Source organism: Citrus clementina, unplaced genomic scaffold, assembly GCF_000493195.1.
Source record: "Citrus clementina cultivar Clemenules unplaced genomic scaffold, Citrus_clementina_v1.0 scaffold_4, whole genome shotgun sequence".
NCBI classification, from domain to species: domain Eukaryota; kingdom Viridiplantae; phylum Streptophyta; class Magnoliopsida; order Sapindales; family Rutaceae; genus Citrus; species Citrus x clementina.
Genome location: NW_006262274.1, coordinates 6068530 through 6080836, shown reverse-complemented (window position 1 = coordinate 6080836; position 12307 = coordinate 6068530). Strand labels below are relative to the sequence as shown.

At 37.3% G+C, this 12307-nt stretch overlaps 2 protein-coding genes and 1 pseudogene across 2 annotated transcripts; all 3 read left to right on the top strand.

Moving 5' to 3' along the window:
* Positions 1 to 113: 113 nt before the first annotated feature.
* LOC18043947 (caffeic acid 3-O-methyltransferase) lies at positions 114 to 3310 on the top strand. The gene is made up of 4 exons (XM_006436353.2): positions 114 to 516; positions 638 to 948; positions 2827 to 2891; positions 2989 to 3310. Exons 1-4 carry the CDS (start codon positions 128 to 130, stop codon positions 3283 to 3285), a joined length of 1062 nt encoding a protein of 353 aa, XP_006436416.1. The 5' UTR covers positions 114 to 127; the 3' UTR covers positions 3286 to 3310.
* Positions 3311 to 4229: 919 nt separating this feature from the next.
* LOC112099011 lies at positions 4230 to 5291 on the top strand (annotated as a pseudogene).
* A 790-nt stretch (positions 5292 to 6081) lies between these two features.
* Positions 6082 to 7167, top strand: LOC18043946 (golgin subfamily B member 1). Its single transcript, XM_024186108.1, has one exon. It carries the CDS (start codon positions 6082 to 6084, stop codon positions 7165 to 7167), a length of 1086 nt encoding a protein of 361 aa, XP_024041876.1.
* Positions 7168 to 12307: the final 5140 nt, after the last annotated feature.

Sequence of the window (12307 nt, the reverse complement as noted above, 5' to 3'; positions counted from 1 at the left end):
TTGATAGTTTTGAATGACCAAGTCTATATTGGCAAACTCTTGATAGTTTTGAATGACCAGTCTATATATAACCCTCTGGCCAAGCAAGAAACCCCGCAAAGCGTAGCAGAAATTCAAGAAACTTAAAATGGATTCTATAGTTGATGGAGAAAGAGACCAAAGCTTTGCATATGCTGATCAATTGGCGACAGGTGTAGTGCTACCCATGGCCATTCAAGCGGTGTATGAGCTAGGCATTTTCGAGATCCTAGACAAAGCTGGTCCTGGTACAAAGCTCTCTGCTTCAGATATTGCAGCCCAGTTGCTCACCAAGAACAAAGATGCACCCATGATGCTGGATCGGATTCTCAGGCTTTTGGCTAGCTACAGTGTTGTTGAATGCTCACTTGATGCTTCTGGTGCCCGGAGACTATATAGTTTGAATTCTGTCTCCAAATACTATGTGCCTAACAAAGATGGCGTCTTACTAGGCCCCCTAATACAAATAATTCAGGACAAGGTCATTCTGGAGAGCTGGTAATTAATTAATTTCTATTTCTCTCTTTTTCTCAGTAAATGATCAGCTAGACCATGCATGCATGCATGGAGCATATATATAGACAATGCATGATAAATTGGTTTTTCGGAATTTATATAGGTCCCAACTCAAAGATGCTATTCTTGAAGGAGGAATTCCATTTAATCGAGCCCATGGAGTGCATATATTTGAGTACGCAGGATTGAACCCTAGGTTCAATAAACATTTTAACGCAGCAATGTATAACTATACCTCCCTGGTTATGAGCAACATTCTTGAATCTTACAAGGGCTTCGACAACATCAAGCAGCTGGTCGATGTTGGTGGCAGTCTCGGCGTTACTCTTCAAGCCATCACTACCAAGTACCCCTATATTAAGGGCATCAATTTCGACCAACCTCATGTTATTGACCATGCCCCACCACATCCACGTATGATTATTAATCTCATGTTATATATACGAGTACTTGTCAGGACATTACACTATTATACCATATGCGGTAACAATTTTCTTGCACTTTATTAAAGTGCAAGAACTCTCATAAATATATATATAGTCATTCGCTAGGGCGGGCACCCTCATTTTGTTTTTAGTGCAAACACTTTGTTGTACCGTGTGATTTAATAGAATCAATGAAGAACGCCATTAAATCGCACGGTTTAATAGCGTGTCCTCATTTAAAAAAAAAAAATAAGGGCACCTACCTTAGAGAAAGACTATATATATATATATATGTTTCACTTTGTTAAATTGAGAATGCTACTAATAAAAAAAAACAGTTTCTAATGTATTGAAATATGTGTTTTTATTTTATTTTAGTAAAATTCTCATTTTAAAAAAGTGAAGATTTCCTTACTAGAGAAGGACTCTCTCTTTCTCTCTCACTCTCTCTCGCGACACAAATTTTGTTAAAGTCCAAAAAATCTAGTAAGCCATATGATTTAATAGTATAATGGACTATTGAACCATTTGAAATTATGATTTTTTTCGGTTTTTAACAAAACCCAAAATTTTGGATTAGATCATTACTATCTATCTCTCTCTCTCTCTCTCTCTCTATATATATATATATATATAAGGGTTCCTTACTTTATTAAAATAAAAGATAAACTAAGGATAATACTCAGAATGTTTGTTTTCTTTTTTCTTTTTTTAGAAGATTCCTTATTCTGGGGGCAAGTTTAAAAAAGATACTTTTAGAAACAAATTTCTTTCTAATAGAGTTCATCCAAGGATTAATATTAAAGCTCACGTGTAATTTTGTTATTTTAAAAAACTAATTAATTCGCGTAGGTGTCATATTATTAAATTTAATAGTAAAAGTAAAATACTTTTCTCTCACCTTTGTATTACCCTTTATTTCTCCCTCTAAATTACCAGTGAACTAAGGTACACATCCATGTAGCCATAAAAAAAGATGTTATCTACATAAATTTGTTTATTAAACCAAATGTAAATATTGGAAAAAAATGTTCGCAATTGTTTCTACATATATTTTTTTAAAGATTAACAAAGCATAGTCATCTAATCACGTTTCGATTTACTGGATAACTAAAGTAAACATACAGAGAACTAGGGAAGTACTATATTTTAATTTTTAGCAGTAAAATCCATCCAACAGCCATCGGAAAAAAAATGTTTTATAATGAGTAGAGGGAGGATTGAAGGAGATGAGCATATAAGTTAAAAAGAGAAATATATGAATGTCCTAAACATGATGTCAAGCAAAGGAAATCTTTTAAGTGTTGTTGGACATTCAAGAGGAAATTAAGGACAATGCTGATTTAGAATTCAGTTCATCCGAAGAGCCTGCAACACGCATACTCGTGTTAGCTAAGGCAGTTTTTAATTTTAAGTTGCCTGTAATTTGATTGTAAGATCTTCCTCCGAAATGAAGTGTAATTTCAATCTTTGAATGAAATTACTTAGTTTAAATAAATTTAGATGATAAGAGAGAGGAAAGAGTGTCGTGCTTCACGTTTATTGTTTGACGTAAGGACTTGCGCCTAGTTAATTAATTTTTAGAATTATAAAACTGCATGCAGTTTTAATATTAACCATGTGATAAACTTTAACCTAATTGTTAGAAATTTATATGTAAAATTGTATTAAAAAAAATCCCTTGAACCTGCTCTCATATATGTGTGTGTATAATTCTTCTGTTGTGTGTGCCTGTATATTAGGAACTTCCATAACATTGGCATAATTAAGTTTGATCAAACAGTTCTTGATGTAATACATCTTGCTAATGAAAATAGAGTGGCATAATTCTAATTGTCTGATTTCTTAATTGTATAATATTTTACAGGTATTGAGCATGTACGGGGTGATATGTTCCAAAGTGTTCCAAAAGGTGATGCCATTTTTATGAAGGTAAGTTTTTAATTTAATTTGCGGACATATTATGAGGAGTTTCTTAAATTAAATTTTTACAAACAATAGTTTGATTAATATGAGAATTTTTAAATAGTCGGTACTGCACGATTGGAATGATGAACATTGCTTGAAGTTGTTGAAGAATTGCTACAAAAGCATCCCAGAAGATGGAAAGGTAATCGTTGTGGAGTCAATGCTTCCAGAAGTTCCTAATACAAGCATTGAATCAAAATCAAATTCCCATTTTGACGTGCTTATGATGATTCAAAGTCCCGGTGGAAAGGAGAGAACAAGGCATGAATTCATGACCCTGGCTACTGGCGCTGGTTTTGGTGGGATCAGTTGTGAACTTGCTATTGGTAATCTCTGGGTTATGGAGTTCTATAAGTAGAGTGCATGCCCATGCATCCTAGAAATAAAGCAAATCTTGTGTTGATTGTCTTGCGTGTATCTCTTTCCAAGCATGCTGATATGTCTCCCAAAGACGAGCAAGAACCCATGCATTTGACAAACTTCCCACGTACCTGATAGCCATGCTTGATAGGAGGAGTCTAGGACTTAATAATAAGTGCTTTGAAATAAATGGGTGCTTGACACGTGGTCTATCAACTATGTGTGCAATATTATTACCCATATTTCCTATTATTTCTAGTATTTCATGTGTTATTGTCTAGGGTGTCTTTTGTTGTTCCAAGGGCAGTTACTAGCGTAGATTGCGTGTTTCCAATTGGCTCTTATAAAAAGCCTAAAGCTGTCTGAATAAAGGATGCAGAAAAATTATTTCATAAAGCAATTCGCTTTTTTAAAATTCTTTTGTTTCCTCTGCTTCTGTAAATTCAAATCCTCACAAATTACATATCACATGCATTTTTTATTTTCTAGAAATAAAAAAAAATTCTGTTAGACTTGTTTTAGGTATTAGCCCTACTTAATTATTTTTGGAAAGTATAGCTTTTAAATTCCAATACTAATGTGCTTAATAAATACTTACGGCTATAATCTAAAAATTAAGTTTATTTTATTTATACAATAAAAAGTCATAATAACTTTTAAAATTATTACATATTACCATACTTTCTCATTTTTTTTAATCACAACACCTCAGTACCAAATATAGTGATAATTTATATTTAATAATTGAATATTGACTTATTTTTTTGTCACATGTCTCATCATAACTTTATCATATTTCTACTATGTTACTGATACTCAGTAAATTCCTTACACATGTTTAGTTTTTCTAATTGGTGTGTTGATTGTCAATTAATTGCTCATATATGCATTTGATTATGTTAGAATTCTCAATATATAGCTTTAAAATTGATATAATATGATATGTGTTGTACATCAAGTGCAAAGAAATCAATTAGCAAGTAATTATCGCGATAAAACTTGTCATATATTCGTTGCAATGGTTGTTGCCAAGGTCTCCTTGAGCCAACACTAGGGAGTAGAGATCCCCAGCAGTTGCAAATTAAATGTTATTATTGATAAAACAAAAGTATATTTGTAAATTAAATTATTAGATCCAAAATAACCCTACAAAAAAAAGAAGGTTTTATGCAAAAGCAAGCATACTAAATTTATTTATTTTCAGTTTCATCCCAAATAATTAATATAACATGTGATATGTCATTGTGAGACACGCACCGAATTTGTTCGCGTTTTTGTATTCCGAGTCCTTGGGTGGGGCCATAGCTCTTTACTTCACGCTCCGTCGGAAGGGCGCGTGGGATGGTTTGATTTTGAATGGGGCCATGTGCGGGATTAGCCAGAAATTCAAGCCTCCGTGGCCCTTCGAGCACCTTCTCTTCACAGTAGTATGGCTGGTGGCTTCCTGGCGCGTGGGTCCCACCCACGGTTCTCTCCCGATGGTCTCCTTCAAGGAGGAGTGGAAGAGGAAGCTGGCGTTGTCGAGCCCCAGGAGGTCGGTGCCAAGGCTGCGTGCGGCGACCGTGCTGGAGTTGCTGCGCGTGTCGAGGGATTTGCAAGGGATTTGAGTATAAAAAATACTCAATGAGCCCCAAGAGGAAGACGACGTCGTTTGCGATCCCGCCTGCGTTGAAGAGTAGTATAAACATGCAGCCAGTAAGGATAAGACGCTGAGGATTTATCCAGGCACGTGGCATCAGCTGATTGGCGAGCCTGGGCAGAACGTTGAGTTGGTTTCTGGAGAGGTGGTGGAGTGGCTGAGAGAAAGAGCCTCACGCGCCGCCAAGGGCAGTGGTGGTTCGCGCCCCGCCGCTGAGTTAGATTCTGGCGCTTAATGAGATCTGTAGTGGCTGCTGTAGGAAACAACCAATTATAGTATGCCAAGTGGATGCTTTATTTGAAACAACTAATAAATTAATGTTGGGCACGTTCGTTGGCAATGTTAATTACACCTTTTTAATGTTCCTTTGCTCCTTCATCAAACCATACATATTATCTGTAATTTTCCTCTCAAATTAATTGAGGAGGACATTCTAACCGTCTATATTAGTTTGAGCGTTACTAATAAAGTGTTGGCTCTACTGGTAATGAAGTCACCCTTAAGTGATTTGATTGTGTTTGCTTCTCAGTTTGAGTCGTAGAAAAATCATTTTTGTTGGGAGAATTTGTACCTCTCGATTCAAGCGGGGACTTCTAGTCTAAGTTATGGTACGAACTTAAAAGTATCTCCCATAATTGGGGCCCTCCCCAGAATATATCGTGGTTAAAACAAAAAAAAAAAAATATTGGCTTGAGCGTTGAACGTTTAGAACTTTTCGGGCTCTCGAAGGAAACGAAGGACAAACCAGTTATTTCAAGTAATAAAGGTCTCATAACTTTCAAATTTACAACAAATCCATTTGATTTAATGATAAAAAATTCTATTAAAAAAAGATAAAAAATTACCGTGAGTTCCCTAAAATTATCAATTCCTTGTTATCTTTGCATAAATGGTAATATGCATTAGTATTTAAATGAAATATAGGAATAATTCTAGTCACATTTTCAACATATATGTAACAAGTAACAAGTTAGAATAAGTCAATTAGATCACCAATTTTCAAGGAAACATAAAAACAGAAGATCTCATTCACATTTCTATTGCTTCATTTTCAATAGATGAACCAAACAAAAAGAAAAAAAAAATGGCTGGTCTTTTTGGATTGCTTGAAGGCACACTAAGAATTTCTTTAACAGATGCAACAATGATGGCGACATGGAAAGAGCACACGGCAAAGTAAAGTCCAGAGATGGCGTCATTCAGCGCTTGAATGAGATATCGAAATTCTATGAACTTGCAGTAATTCAGCTAGAAGGGTGCATGAAATTTGTCCAGGAGGATGCAGACAACAACATGTTTGAAAGCTGCCATGAAAAAGTCCTGGCAGACTTGGAAGAAATCAAAGACCGTCTCCAGTGTCGCCTTCAGGATTCAGAAATGGCTCTCCGCGAAAAGGATAAGGAATTGACGGAGAGGTTCGAAAATGAGTTGAAGTTTAGGCTAGCATTGGATGCGAAGGAAAAAGAATTGGTTGCTTTGCAAAATGCTAACGTGGAGATTGAAAGAACAAAGAGTGATGAGGATAGAGATAGTGAAATTTCTGAGTTGATGCATTCAGTTGATCAAGAAGTCTTGCATATCGAGCATGAAGTTATTGATGAGGAAAGGAATGGCGGTATTGATCACAAAAAGATTGAGCAGATGGGTTCTGATATTAATATTTTGAAAGAGACTTTGCATCAGGCTTTTGGGAAAATGCAGAATGCGATTTTTTTGTCTGAGCTGGGGCCCCAGGAGCAGCAATGGAGGTGGACTATTGAGAAGGATGCAATTTGTACATTGATTAATGGTTTTGTTAACGATTTTAAGGAGAACTTTGAGATGGAAATGAGGAAGCAAGAGAAGCAAGTTTTCATGAGCTTGAGTGAGCATTCGTCAGATTTGATGACGGAGGTTACGTGCTTGCGTAATGAGCTTGAGAGCTTTATCAATCAGAACGAGGCTCAACTGAAAGCTGCAAAAGGGAATGAGAATTTAAAATCTTCAACCAAAACTAATATTGAGAGGAATATTCCTCCGAGGCTGCGAAGATCTTTATCAGAAGGAGACAGTTGTGCCAATTTTTCCTCAAAGGTTGAAGAAGTAGAATCAGAAGAGGGTGTTGGTCAATCTGTTGCTAAGATCATAAAGAGTCACGAGTTTATAATTCGGAGAAAAAGTGAAGAGGTTAAATGGTTGAAGCGAGAAATGCTTCCAGAAAAAAGGGTGTTCAAACTTAAGAGGAGAGAAGGATCCGGTTAGCCTAAAAAGAAGAATCCAAGAAGTTATTGTAAGATTGGATAATTTAATGAACTGCAATGCCAGGTTGGTTGAGACTTTTGGAGAATATGGAGGTGATCAATGGGACGAATCCTCAGCAGCAAAAAACCTATTGAAATCTGATGTGAGAAAAGAAATGAACTTGGACATTGACAATTTGGATGGCGTCTGGAAGAAAATGAATAACGCGTCAGTCGCTGATGCAGCCGATGAAGAACTACAAATTGAAATAAGGATGTTGAAAGAGGAAGTTGAAAGTAACAAGTTTGAGGCTCAGATGAGAGAGGAAATATATTATACTGTATGCAGTGAGGCAGTTAAGGGGTTTTGCTCTGCACTGGATAGGAAATTAAAACATTTTCGAGATGAATGCTCTTTAAGTGAGGATATATGCTCAGTCTTGTACCGGGAAATTTGCAAGGATTGGAATGAGAAAATTGGAAACTATAGAATTGGCAGGCTTATAACAGAAGAGGTTTCTCGTCTGTCTTTGATGAGACCTTCAGAGATGTTGTGAATACTGCGAACTACACATTTACAAAACTCCAAGAGGTTGAGGTTCCTGACAAGTCACTTAAAATAGCGGAATATTTTGTGAAGGAGAATGTGTATATGGTTTTATTCGGGGAAACTATTGATGAGTGGAAGAAAGAGATAGATGCTTGCAACATTGAGTATCTCTTTAGATAGGAGATACAGGAATTTGTTTTTCGTGAGACGATGAAAGATGCTTGCCTATGTTTCACGGAAGGAGAAGCCCGGAAGCAAGACAAAAGTTCCGCCAACAATATAGACGGAAATTTTGAGGGAAATGGAGAGGATAGTTTTATCGAAAAACTAGATATGTTATTGAAGTGTTTGGAAGAAGATGGAGATCTAATGGTAAGTGCAAGTTCTGAAGTAAATGAACACAAGAAACAACTTGACTGGGTGGAAATGGAAACTGAACAGCTGAACGAGCATGAGATCTTTCAAGAACTGATGAATGAGGATGAGGCCACTTTTACTTCGGTGAGAAGCAAACTTGAGAAAGCCTAGATCGGTTAGCCACAAGTAAGACAATAATGAGTGAGTTGGAATCTAGTTTAGGCACAGCGGACTATGATCAAGAAAGAGTTGATGATCAAATGATTCTTGCAGATAATGTGCACGACAAAAATTCCATAACTTTCCAACAACAAAATGAAGAGATTCCTAGAAACCAATTGGATTCCATGTTTACACCTATACTGGAGTTTTCACAAGTATTTGGAAATTGTGAGCTCCAAGCACAAGAAAAATTAGCAGACAAAGTTTTGAGGTACTTCAGTTTACATTTATATATAGTTCCCCTCAAATGCTTTAATTTAATCTTTCTGTGAACATTGACTATGGCTATTTGTGTTACGATATTTATGTTCCATCAAAATTAGTTGTTTGAACAAGTGATTGACCTTTACTGCGCTACTTTTGTACAGGTTGGAAGAGATGAAGCATCAATTAGATTTGCTTGTTGAGCTTGTGTAGTGTTTAAGAGTGACTAATTATCCAATCAACTCGAAACACTTCTCCAAGATCACAATCAAACAAACAAGATGCACCAAGAATCAATCTAGCAGAATACACAAAGAGTCTAGAACTAAAAAGAATTAAGAAAAGAACAAGAGTTAACGTGGTTCAGCTAGCTTCAATCTAGCTTACATCCACGGGAGAAACAGAACCCAATTCTATTGATTGTTCACAGAAGTTACAGAGAGCTTTTCAAGCTGATTACAGAGTCTTTCAAGAAGCCTTTGTTTCAATCTCCTCAACTCACAATAGCTCTCACTCTCACTTTCTTTCTGTTGGCAGAATCAGCTGTATATAACAGCCTGTTAATGAATCAGTAACGAACCCAGAAACCCACGTGACTGGCATGTGAATTAACTGATTCTAACGAACCAAGAAAGCAACTTATCCGTGCACGTGAAACTCTCGTGCATCACTTAAACCAAAACGACCTTCATTCATGTCGTTCAAAAGAGTAAGTTTGTTGCTTTCCAAAACGAGACATCAACTGGTCGTTTTACCAACTGATTTGCTTCATAATACAACAATTCTCCACCTTGAACAAATCACTCCCTGATCCTGGTTTCTCCAACCTGAGTATTTTAGAAATCACTCAGCCCAGCTTTGTCCAAGCAACTTTTGAACTTAGCTGTAGTTACGACCTTAGTAAGCATGTCAGTAGGATTATCATCTGTATGCACTTTCACCATACTAATCACACCTTTTGAGATTACATTTATGATGAAATGTAACTTTATATCTATGTGTTTAGTTTTTCATGGTGGGCTGGGTTCTTACTCAAGTAAATTGCACTTGAGCTGTCACAATGAACTTCAACAGTCTCCTGCTTCATTCCCAGTTCTGTTATCAACCCTCTCAGCCACAGAGCTTCCTTGACAGCTTCTGTTGCAGCAGTGTATTCAGCCTCTGTTGTTGACAAGGCAACAATATGCTGCAAACTTGCTTTCCAGTTAACAAGGCAGCCATCCAAGAAAAACATATAGCCAGTTAGAGATCTCCTTCTGTCTAAGTCCCCAGCATAGTCTGAGTTAACATAACCACAGAGACCTACAACCTTTCTAGCTAATTTTCCATATACCAGGCCATACTCTTGTGTACCTTTCAGATACCCCAGCACCCATTTAACAGCCTTCCAGTGATCCTTTCCAGGTGTAGCCATAAACATACTTACAACACTTAAAGCATGAGCTAAATCTGGTCTTGTAAGTACCATTGCATACATCATGCAACCAACAACATTTGCATAAGGAACTTTTGTCATTTCACTTCTCTCTTCATCTGTACTGGGACATTGTGAACAAGACATCTTGAAGTGAGATGCTAGAGGGGTTACTACTGACTTGCTGCTTGACATCTCAGAAGCTCCAAGTACCTTCTCTAGATACTTCATTTGAGACAGAATCATAGTACCTTTATTCCTGTTCCTTATTATTTCCATTCCCAAAATCTTCTTAGCTGGACCCAAGTCTTTTATATCAAATTCTGAATTGAGCAGCTGCTTCAAAGCCTCAATCTCTTCTCTTTCACTACAAGCAATCAACATATCATCTACATATAACAGCAGATATATGTAGTTACCTGATTGTATGATCTTGTAGTAAACACATACATCATAGCTGCACCTTAGATATCCATGAGTGACTATAAACTCATCAAATCTAAGGTACCACTGTCTGGGTCATTGTTTCAGCCCATACAGTGACCTCCTCAGCAGACGCACACAGTCAGCAGATTCAGGACTTGTGTACCCTTCAGGTTGTGTCATCAAGATGTCCTTATTTAGTCTTCCATGCAGAAAGACTGTCTTGACATCGAGTTGATCAAGCTCCATGTCTTTTATAGCAGTTAAAGCCAGTAGCACTCTGATTGATGTATGTCTGACTATTGGTGAGAACACAACTTTGAAATCCACTCCAGCCCTCTGTGTGTAACCTTTAGCTACTAACCTAGCTTTGAATCTTCTAGGTTCAGTAGCTGTTAGTCCATCTTTGACTTTGTAGATCCATTTACATCCTACTGTTCTGCTGTTGGCAGGTCTTTTAACCAACTCCCATGTATTGTTCTTCTTCAGTGAATCGATTTCTTCATCCATGGCCTTTTTCCACTCATCTTTGTATGGTCCGTGGATAGCCTCTTTGTAGTTCTTGGGTTCATCATCATCAATTTGATGAGATGCTGTCAATGCATAGGCTATCAGATATGCATATCCATATCTGACAGGTGCTTTTGCTTTCCTTCTTTCTCTGTCTCTTGTCAGCTGGTACTCCTGATGCTGAGCTTCAGTCTGCTTTACATGATCAGTTTCTTGATCAACAGCTCCTTGATAAGATTCATCTTTATCTTCTGAAGCTTCTCTGGTGAAGGGCTCCACCTCAAACTGAATCTTGGTTCTCTCCTTATCCTTTTGTGCATCTGTGTCAGTAGGTTTCTTCATTTCCAGTGCAGCTTTCTCATTGAATATTACATCTCTACTGATTATGCACTTGGGGGGATTAAGGTCTGTACACCACAGTTTGAATCCCTTAACACCTTCAGGATACCCAATGAACTTTCCTTTAAGGGCTTTTGGAGCTAACTTCCCTTGACTCACATGTGCATAAGCTGGACATCCAAATACTTTGAGGTTGTTATAGTCTGCTGGTTTTCCATGCCATTTCTCAAATGGGGTTTTGAAGTCAAGTGCTGCAGAGGGACTTAGATTTACCAGATAGCTTGCTGTTAACAGAGTCTCAGCCCACAATCCTTTGAGAAGTTGTGACTGGATCATCATGCTTCTTACTTTGTCCATCAGGGTTCTGTTCATTCTTTCGGCTAACCCATTTTGTTGAGGAGTCAGCCTTACAGTTCTATGCCTTGCAATGCCATGATATGCACAGTAGCTATCAAACTCCTGATTGCAAAACTCAAGACCATTGTCAGTTCTGAGTTTCTTCACCTTCAATCCAGTTTGATTTTCAACCAGGGATTTCCACTCTCTGAATTTGCCAAATACCTGATCCTTATGTTTTAAGACATAAACCCATACTCTCCTTGAATAATCATCTATTAAAGACAAGAAATAGGTGTTGCCACTTAGTGAAATTGTCTGTGCTGGTCCCCATAAATCTGAGTGTATGTATTCAAGGATGCCTTTGGTTGAATGAACTGATTTTCCAAAGCTATTTCTTGTAGCTTTGCCTAGTACACAGTCTTCATAAAAATCCAGTTCTGAGATTTGACTGCTACCTAGAACCCCTTGCTTCTGTAATTCTTTCAAACCTCTCAAGCTCATATGTCCTAATCTAAGGTTCCACAGCAAAGTGTTATCACAGCTCGAATTGATTGACACTCCTGACACACCAGTTATAGCTTCCCCATTCAAAACATAAACCCCATTTCTTTTGTAACCTTTCATAACTACCCCATCTCCATTTGAAATTCTCAGCTCACCAGATTCAAGCTTAATGCTAAGCCCCATTTGGTCAAGCATACCTAGAGATATTAAGTTCCTTTTAAGTTCAGAAACATACCTAACTTTCCTTTACTCTCTTATTGTTCCATCATGCAATTTTAGGTTTACATTTCCTATCCCCAC